This window comes from Lupinus angustifolius, chromosome LG06, assembly GCF_001865875.1.
Source record: "Lupinus angustifolius cultivar Tanjil chromosome LG06, LupAngTanjil_v1.0, whole genome shotgun sequence".
Classification (NCBI taxonomy): Eukaryota; Viridiplantae; Streptophyta; class Magnoliopsida; order Fabales; family Fabaceae; genus Lupinus; species Lupinus angustifolius.
In genome coordinates, this window is record NC_032014.1 from 2,367,225 (window position 1) to 2,378,080 (window position 10,856).

Sequence of the window (10,856 nt, forward strand, 5' to 3'; positions counted from 1 at the left end):
AAATGTCCCTAAATTCTTGATTATTCATTTATAACAATATCTGATATAGTTAAGACTGTGTGATTGCTAAATGCAATTATCATAATATGAAATCGGACGGTATGCCTGATCCTTGTTACCTATAAATTCAAATGGGAATAAGACCCTAGTTTGCTTGGTTGTCCATTATACTTGCAGTTGCAGTATATATGAATCATGAATGAATTCCCTATGTGAAATCAGGGTGATATGCTTGAGATTGTATAAGCATAAATGTGAAGTAGAAGGTATGTATATGATGTCCCTTAGTACCCTAACCGCAATGATATGTTTGAGACTTGATAAGCCTAATTGCAATGACAATATGACTTCTATATTCATATTTCATAATCTTTATATTGGATTATGTGTTTGGTAAATCTGATTGTAAAGCCTATATGAAGTTTTTATTCATTAACTGGATTTTGTATGGTATCTGACCCTTCATGCTATGTTGGAATAATTAGGATCAACTCCATCCTAGAAACCCAGAAGGGTTGCATGAATCATTATAAATTATAAATGATTCTTGGCTCATATATGCTGTAACACTTAAAAGGAAGGAGAGAAAATGCAGTATGGTTACCATGACAAAGCAATCATGGACAAGCTGAACAAGATCATCACCCTCTCAGAGTTGAAGTATTGAACAAACTAGTAATTATGATCAACACCAGTTTCGTGTTTTGGTGTTTCTTTCTACATGGCAAAGAAGGGAAGGGGAATATTTCTCTAGTCTTCAGCTCTGATGAACATTTTTTTGTCCTGTATGTTGTTTCTGTGTACACTATCAAACCAAACTTTATGGTACAAGAATCTTCTCAGGTGCTTTTGGTTTCACCAATATATACTTGATGCAATCAACAACTTGTTTTTTGGACATCATGTTTTGGCGGTAATTTCTTTCTTTTGGTGCTGTATTTGGTAAATAATAAAATATAAAAAAGTGGGATTTCCTGTCAACTATTACTAGGCAAATTGATTCTGCAATGTACTAATTTGTGAATAAACCTGCAAGGTTGACTATACCAATGATTACTAGTGGTGTTGTACGCTTGTAATTAATATCCAACGTTATGACTCAATGCCAATACTGTAAATCTTCCCAAGAATCAGGACAAAGGTTACAATTTTGATACTGAAGCGTACATGAATTACTTTTTAGAAGATTAGTACATGACAAAAGTTGGGGTTGTGATGTTTACTAATAAATAAAACATGTTTAATAGCAGTTATTGATGAACTGGTTCACATGTTATACTCTTATTAGAAAACAACACAACCGTTTACAACATCTAAATTTTGCTCTCATTTGAATAGAACATATAGCCCTTAGTTATTGTATGTAATGGAATGCTCAAATATGTTTAAATGTCGCTCACAAGAATAAATTTTTTTAAACATTTTGATCTTTTTAGAGATTTAGTGAAACATTACCCCATTAGATAAACATCTTCTAGTGCATAAGTTTAATTTGCAACAATTAGTCAGAAACTAACCAAGATTATTGCTAGTCTGAGGTTTGTTGTACAAACCAGTATTAGCTTACATAGACTCTGCCCTGTGTTACAAGAAACGACTCACCTAAAGCCTATTGTCCAAAGATAAAAGCAATGGGACACAACTGAATCCGATGAGGCCAAAATCAAAGGATGATTGTCTATTTATAGATCAATGGGGAAAAGAAAGGAAAAAACAGGTCTGTGTTTCTCTTGTATGACTATCTACAATTTCATGTTATAACTATCTAAGGCTTCTATGTTGCAGAGTATCGACTCAGATTACAAAATGCTCCATATCTTTGTACACTATCAAACTGAACTTTATGGTACAAGAATCTTCTCAGGTGCTTTTGGTTTCACCAATATATACTTGATGCAACCAACTTGACTTATTTTTTCTACATCATCACATCATATTTTGTCGATAATTTCTTTCTTTTGGTACTGTATTTGGTAAATAATAAAATATTAAAAGTGGGATTTCCTATGAATTATTACTCTAGGCAAATTGATTCTGCAATGGACTAGTAATTGCTCTACAGTGGTACTACTAGTTACCAAAGCAAGTGATGCTTTACAATAATTCAATCTTATTTTTTACGGATAAGAATAACAAAATTTCTACTGAACCTTTAATGTGTTCATTTAGATGCAAGTGTTGATGCTGAAGTTTTTTATTTTGTGATGTGGAGGTGTTGAAATCCTGAAGATAGTTTTTCGGTTGTGATGGTAAGATTACGTATATCTAGATCATACTAGATACAAGTCTCATCCATGTTGTTATTTTTTAAACCCTACTGTGTTCATTTCATAACAGATAACATATAGAAATGTACTAATTTGTGAATAGACCTTCAAGGTTGACAATACAAATTGTTCATACCAATGAGTGTTAGTATTGTTGTACGCTTGTAACTAATATCCAACTTTCAGACTCAAGGCGAATACTGTAAATCTTCCCAAAAATCAAGGCAAAGGTTACAAATTTGATACTTAAACATACATGAATTAGTTTGATAGATTAAAAGATTAGTGCATGGCAAAAGTTTGGTTTGTGATGTTGTTTACTAACAAATAAAACATGTTTAATAGCAGTTACTTACTGATGAACTGGTTTACATGTTATATTCTTATTAGAAACAATACAATTGTTTACAACATCTAAATTTTGCTCTCATTTGAATAGAACATATAGTTGTTGGTTATTGAATCTTATACATGCTTAAGTTTAATTTTTGGGTATCACCAAGAGTATCTTTTCACTCTATCAGTAAGGAACTAATCTTTTTTGGATGTGTAGTTGTCCCTCCTAACCAGCGTTGCTCCCAGAAATCAAACTTTTGACCTTTTGATCTTTTAGGAGATTTGCAGAGTTTTATAACACTAGACGAACGCTGGTGCATAAGGTTAATTTGCAACAATGAGTCAGAAACCAGCCAAGATTATTACTAGTGGAGGTTCATTGTACAAACCAGTATTAGCTTACATAGAATGTGCCAATGTGTTACAAGAAACGACCCACCTAAAGCCTATTGTCCAGAGATAAAAGCAATGGGACAACTGAATCAGATGAGGCTAAAATCAAACAATCATTGTCTATTTATAGATCAATGGGAAAAAAAGAGGGGAAAAAACAGGCATGTGTTTCTCTTGTATGACTATCTACAATTTCATGTTATAACTATCTCAAAGGCTTCTATGTTGCAGAGTACAGACTCAGATTACAAAATGCTCCACATCCCTGTTAATGATAAAGGATGCTTCCTGCTGAGCTAACTTGGGCGGAGTGATCCTTGAATTGGACATCTTAAAGTTCAATTTATAAACAGTATACCAGTTTTCTCACACATCATGATTATAGAAAAAATATATCTACCAGTATTTAATATGTATATATGATTGTAGATGCCCATATTCAGTGAATGTCTCATGTGATTATGATTCATCATGTTCATCAAGGAAGATATCTGGGTGTACTGCTGCACTAGTGAAATTTAGAGCTCTTTTTAGCTTGCGATGGTCAAATACTTCGACTTCAATCAAGAAGATAGAACTAACTGGTCGATGATCTGAGAGCTGAATTTCTGCACGCCCATACTGAATTTGCTTTATTCCTTTTCCTTGCCATAATATACGATCGCACCTGCATATTCTTACCCAAATCATTTGCTGCTAATAACATCTTACTAAGCCTTATCAATAGTTATTGTCATATATGCTACTAACAAATATATTCATGTGACTTGTTCGTACCAGGCTGGAGATCTCTTCTTTTCCCCTTCTTTTGGGATCTCACCAACATATCTATCGGAGTTAATTTCATACTTGTAAGTTGGTGGGAATTTTATCAACCCCTCTTTCCATCCATCAAATACATGCCCAGCACTCAATTCTTTGCTTAACTACAAATTAGGTAAAGCAATGAGTTATTATTGAGCATAACTTGTGATCATTAAAAATTAATAGTTGCCTGCCTTGGTCATAATAACAATAAAAAGAGATTACTTTTGTTGATATTGCCTTCAATAAGAAAATTACATACACTAATCATTTCAGGTTTGATTTAAATTTACTACATAGTAATTATAAATCAACTAAAAAAACTAACAGACCTGTTACTATGTGAAAACTAAGCACAAGTCTAACATTATTCATTAGGTGGGGAGTTTCATAAGTCTCACTTACCTGATCATTATTCATCAGTTCACCCCACTTCTTTAGAGACACCAACTTTCGAACCTCCACATCCAACATGTTTACACGATAATTCAAATCCCCGAACCAGAAAATCTGACTGTTAGCAGGAAATAACCCATCAATGAAAACAGAAGCTGTGAACAAATTTTGCACAGAATTATAAAACTTCAAACATATAATAATGCTTACTCATGAGATGGGATTGTTTGTGGTTGATCTGGATCGAAGATGGATGAGAAGCAAGTGCGTCGAAGAATCTCATGAACATCAGAGTTTCGCCTCTGTCCATCCTTCTGACCAGAAGAAAGATGGGAACAAACAAAGCACAAACGTGACTGAAAGAGAGACATACTTACTGAAACAGAGCCCTGCATCAGTCACAATTTGTTATTATCACATCCACTCATGTCAAACTATATGGTGAGTTTTCGTATGTTCTACATGTAGCAATGCATATAGCCAACCAGTTAATACATTATGAATCACAAACATATTGATGATGCATACCAGATCAGAAAAATACATAATGGTATTACACAGATAGAGATAATAAATTACCAATAAAACTTTTACAGAGATCATAAAAGACATAATAGACTTTGTTTAACACGTGCTAGTAATTTATACTGAAATGTTTATGAGGTAGGTAACATTTGGCATGGAATTGTTAATGACTTGGAGTGAATTGAATTGAGTATAAGTTTATGCCATATTTGGTAAGTCAGCGTGAAACATGACTTACCTTGTTTCCCATGTAGCCCATAAGACCAATTCCAACAGGAGAAACTTTCAAATTGTTAATGTGCCTTCTCAACCTTCTCTGCACCCAAATAGATACATATATTCCTACCATCTGCTTGCTGACAATTCGGACATACATTGGACTCGATTGCATTGTGCCTAGTCCATAATCATATTGGTTATTAGGTAATTCATTAAAAGTATCACCATCCTCAGTGGTTAACATGTCAGATATTTCAGCTACTAAGGAATCAACTACTTCAGGCATCACTTGTTGCTCCTTACATAGCAAACCCAAGTTTCCAGAACTGTGGTGTGAACGTTTCAATCCACTGCTATATAATAAAGCATTCTCCTTCCAACTAGAGCGGATTCTATCTGAGCCGCTTAGTACTCTACGCAACTTTATATCAGAATCAACAATCTGAGAGATTGCATCCAATGAACGTTCAGGCCAGTCCAGTTTAGACCGAAGATTCATGCTATATAATCTCTTCAAATGCAAATTCTTCCGTATGCCAATGATGTTTTTCACTTCAGGCTGCTCCAAATCATAATTGTCAATAGTTTCCACTATTGCATTAGCATCTAAGTTATCTGCTAGGACATCAGCGACAGAAGAAGTTCTTAAGGCTGGAGAAGGAGGGGCACTGTAGCTTTTATGTTTACCGTCATTTTCAGGTTTGGAAGATTTGTTTAGAGTTCTTCGAATGATTGCCTCCCATTTATGAATAGGTGTATTATCCTCTGCTCCCAGTACATTTCCAGCACTCAGTGGAACCACTTCTTGGAAACTGTGAACAACATACACTTACCTTATCAGATGACCAGGCAAAAGGTAATACATGAATAGAATATTGCATGCATACATTATTAAAACAAGATAGTGAGCTCGACGCAACAGAAAAGTTGTTGTTTAGTGACCATGAGGTCACGAGTTCGAATCCTAGAAACAACCTCTGCTTGTAGGGGTAAGATTCCGTACATTTATCCACTCTAGACCCCACTATTAAGTGGGAGCCTCATGTACTGGGCCGCCCTTTACATTATATAAAAGAAGTTGAAAGTTTCTTTGGAAAACCTTGATAAGATGTTGATTATACAGGGCAATTATAATTAACACACCTTAACAATTACATACCAGTGAAAAATTAAATAAACAAGATTTTCTATTAGACTTCAAATATTGGCTTACAAGGCTAGATCCAATCTCAAGAACCACATAAATGTAAGTTCAGCAGCCTTGCAGTATAATTTCACTTAAAGTGTGACAAGAATAGGGTCATGGATGATTCTCTTGCAAACTTAGAAATCACCTAAATAAAGGTAATTCCTCTTTGAAGATTATGAGAGTGTTCTATTATTTCTAAAATCAGTCAGTATTGGAAAATAAATAGGTACTTGTATCTAGAAAACATGAACTTATGATCATCATTCAGAATTTCAGATCATCGACCTAATTATATAGCTATTTCCATAGCTCATACATAGAATATGGCATCACCAGTCTCTTATTTGAGCTAAATCAATTAAAATGAAATTAGCAGTAAGTAACTCTAAGTAAAACAGAAACAAACACAATAGATTTTTTTTAGAAAAAAAAAACCATCATAATTAATCAGGACAGTGAAAAAAAAAGGAAGTCCATGTACTTAAGCATAAGCAAGATAAATGTAGGAGTAAATCTGTGAAACCTATCTGCTTATATAATGAAATGAAGTCCAAGTGAGTGATCAAGAATCTAATAATTGTGTCTCATAAACAAACAGAACACAGGGGTCATAAATGTGCAAACTACAACAGGTGCAGACAAAAGATAACAATGACAGTTATTTAGAGTGAATCCTGGAAAACAAAACATAAAATCGGTAGAATTAATAGAGCGTTGGCAACTTCAGACACTACTCACCCAAGAATGAAAATATCTGCTTGGTCTTCAGCACAAATCCACTCATCAATCTCAAGATCCTCATGTGGATGTTTTCCTGCAACATTCCAAGTGCCAATTGCTACTCTGCAATCAGAATAACCGAACTCAAGATGCATTTCATCGATATCATTAAATTAATAACTTCAATGTCATGCTGCAAAACTAGATTGCCAATTTTCCACCAGACCTCACTTCCTTTTTATTTATGTACTGAGCACGCAGAGTTTCTGATTTTCCCCTTCTGTGTCTTATCTTGAAAGCCTTACAAGTTGCATCTGAATTACAAATATCAAATCACAGATGACACAGATTTTAAACACTCTGGACTAATCAGGTGACAAAAACAAATAATATCTCAAAGTTCGTAAAAATTAACCAAGCTGGTTGACTTAAAAGTTTCTTTGTGGTTATATACACCTTGGTTAGTGTAACATGTTGAACTATGCAGACTAAATAATCTTTGATTTTGCATTAGAAACATACAAAAAAGCTGTGTATGGTCAAGTTTGGATCCAGTTAAGAACACAACTTTTCGATGTCTATGGCTAATCAAAACGTGGGAACAAAGTTATGCAAGGATTGCAAGCCATGGTAAGATGCTAATTTAGTATTCTTGATTTCATAACAAGCTACTATTACAATTTTTTATAACCAGTAAGCAATGGCAGAAGCTCTATATGTGCGAAGAAAAGGCAACAACAAAAAAACCTTCAAACTGGAATTTATTGAAATTTAATTAGTTTAATTTCTCTCCTAAAGGGGCTGGACTGTTGAGAAAGGAATAAAGTATAATTACCTGATGTTTTACTTGAGAACATGGGTTGGATCCCTTGTGTTCTAAGCGAATTATCGTCATGCTCGCACATTCTTGAATATTTAGGAGATGAAGCTGGATAAAAAGTTGAAAGAATGAATAAAAAGGGAAAGAAAACAATGAAGGTTAACAAGAAACATAATACAGTAAAAACCAAAGCATACCATCATCTTCACTCTCAGTTTCAGGGTCCACTTCATCTTCACTAAAATCATTCACCTTAGGCTTGACATTTAACCATTTCTTCATCACAAGGGAAGGCCAAAAGGCCTGCAACAAAAAATGAAATGATGAAATCTTCACCCTACAAGTCATAATACTAGTCAAGAGTAAGTTTCAAATCATGTTAAAGCTTTACCTCTGAGCCTTTTCCTCTCCTTGCTTTCATTGCCTCAATTCAAAAGACTACAACAGAACCCAAAAAACACTTGTATATTGTGCTACACTACACTACACTTTGGAAGCACAACTTCTGAAATATGGAATAAATCGCAGACTTATTTGGCGCTATTCGGCAGTAGATCATATTTTAATAAGAGGCTATCCCAGATTGTAAGTAACAGGACAAAAAAATGGGATTATATGAATGTTCATTAGAAAGAAGATCCTTATAAAGACAAAATAGAAAAGGACAGAAAATGAACGTGTGAAGATATCACCAAGACATCCACCACTACCGCAACTTGCATTATACTGCTGGTCCTCACACCACATAGCAATTTTCTGAAATTAATAAAACACAACATGCTCAATTGAAAACACATTAGGAAATCCAACAAAACCATGTCATTTTCATTAGACCACTTTTGTTTATGGCTCATGAATAAGGAAGTGGAACACGGCCTGATCATGTGGAGAGACATGACTGTATTCTCAAAGCTCCCAAAGATAGACTTAGACATCTAGAGAAGTCCACAGTTTGGGCGCCATGGCAACCACGGCTATGGACCTAAGGCATTGCATCAAAGTGTGGACCACATCGTCTGATATGACCGCAATATTGCAGTTACGGAGGTCCTGTAATTGCAGTGGGGCAGCAAGTCATAATTATGTAGTTGCATCGGGCCGCAACAGAACCGCATTAGACCACATTAGATTGCAGATTGTTTAACACTCATCAAATTCGTTTGCGGCTGCAATCCACATCACAGTGGCCGCAATCATAGTAAGCGCAACTGCGACTTCAACCACGACCATGGAGAGACACATGCAAATGCAACTGTATTTGACCACAGTTGTAGATCGACACCTAGAAGCTACAAACTGTTAATGATGAAACCTGCTAGAAGTGCATATTTACCATCCCAAAAAGTAGAAGCTAATACATGAGCAGACGCCAAAGGGTATAGTTGTCAATGAAGAATTTTAACTAAATTTGTTGTACTATATTTTGTTATAAAGGATAGTTTACCTGTTACATAGAATAAAGCGTAGAAACAGTGGCAAGATATGTGAAAAACTCCACAAACATGAGGTGGGGTGTGGAACAAGGAACAACCTTATCATTCAACTTTTAAACTAAGTAGAAGTTATTGTATTGGCACATAACTGAAATGGATTCTTAGCTTAAGTGGACAACTAGGTTGGAGAGAAAATTAAATTACACTTTATCATGACAAGGATAGCCGTACATTCATTGGTTAGCCGGTCCATGTTTGCTCTATATGTCATAAACTTACATTTAATTAAAATGAGCATTGAATTAATTGATAGTTATGCTATCAATTGTGCTCTTTAGTATGGAAATAGTGGGACAGGACGGTTGGGCTCGGAGCAAGAGATCTCGTGAATGTCGCCTGAGTTATGTTTGGTAGCGCCTGAGTGGGTACCTGAAAAGAAGTTCTATGTTCAAGTTAGTATACGAGAGATATGTGTAGAAAATAAAATGCAAGAGTCATGAAGAGTATTAAATTATCTTCCTTGTGGGGCGTCCCATATTCCCCTATTTATAGTGGAGAATGACATATCTTGTAGATGTTGTTGGCACATCTTGTCTTGTACCTGTCTAGTTAAGCATAAGTTGTTTTATCGGTGTTGGGGGCTCTCACATGTCTATACTATGTAGATATCGACTTATAGTCTATACCCATATTTTAGGCCTATCTTGGTCATATGATAAAAGGTGACACATGGTACAAGTAACATGCAGTTGTGACACAAATATGTGTTGCGAAGTGCCATTCCTATGTAGGTGGCGTGATAGACAGGTGAGAGAAGATTGTGATCCTTAAAACTATCATTTGGGTATATCTAATAAGCTCTATCCTTTTTCCGGATTGGCTAGTTATACGACCTTAATCACGGGACATCCGGAAAGGACTTTTCCATGTTCGATACCTAACGGAGGCTTGACAATTTTGTCTGATCATGACATTGCTCGAAGGGAGATGGAACAAATTAGACTATGAGTTATTTCACAAAACTAGTTACACAACTAGTTAAAATTTCTTAAATGTGACTATTCTTCGTAATAAATGTACCCATCAAATTTAAGGGTGTGTTCTCAAATTATTCTCTAATTATCTTTTTACACTACTTTTTGCCTGTCATCCAAACTCATCATTTGGATAATGCATTCATCCCCTTTAGAATACTATATTATTGTGGCATCTTGCAAGTGTACCTGACAGGTCTTAATCACACTCAATATTTTCTTAAACACTATGGTCTTAATCGTAGTTTTTTACCTTCATCTTCATTTCTTGCTTATAAGTATTTTTATCTTTATATACATGGTCAGAAAAATCGAAGGAACACCACAGAAACGTTTCATTTAGAAAACATTGCCGACATATTGACTGGAGAATGAAGGGTGGGCACAGATGTAGTAGGGAAAATAATAAGGATCACACGTCCCAGAAAATTCCTGTTTCTATGTCTAAGTCAATCACATTACAACAAGTAATTAAAAAAAATTGTTTTTTGTTTTTATGATTTTTTTAACTAGTTGATATTTTTTTGATAGGATTAGTACACAATGGGACACCAAATTTTGAGATATGTGATCTCCATTAGTTTAGTAGGCCCAACCCGGAAGATAACAACTCTCTGAGTTTTCAACTTTAAATCAAACCACCCCTTTAAACTTGTCATGCCCATTGCCCAATCTTCTAAGGAATGAGCAAATCTAAAGCATTCTGTGCAGTGTGTTTGA

The 10,856-nt window shown here is 34.9% G+C and overlaps 1 protein-coding gene and 1 long non-coding RNA gene across 2 annotated transcripts; one reads left to right on the forward strand and one right to left on the reverse strand.

Annotated features, from left to right (window-relative positions):
* LOC109348865 (type I inositol polyphosphate 5-phosphatase 2-like) lies at positions 2,240-8,142 on the reverse strand. The gene is made up of 10 exons (XM_019589457.1): positions 8,061-8,142; positions 7,867-7,972; positions 7,685-7,777; positions 7,076-7,163; positions 6,868-6,972; positions 4,960-5,752; positions 4,407-4,585; positions 4,206-4,314; positions 3,774-3,922; positions 2,240-3,663 (listed from the first exon to the last, which is right to left on the reverse strand). Exons 1-10 carry the CDS (start codon positions 8,088-8,090, stop codon positions 3,456-3,458), a joined length of 1,860 nt encoding a protein of 619 aa, XP_019445002.1. The 5' UTR covers positions 8,091-8,142; the 3' UTR covers positions 2,240-3,455.
* LOC109348866 lies at positions 5,503-8,115 on the forward strand. Its single transcript, XR_002107807.1, has 3 exons — positions 5,503-5,517; positions 5,580-5,581; positions 8,031-8,115. It is a non-coding gene; the product is annotated as an uncharacterized LOC109348866 (long non-coding RNA).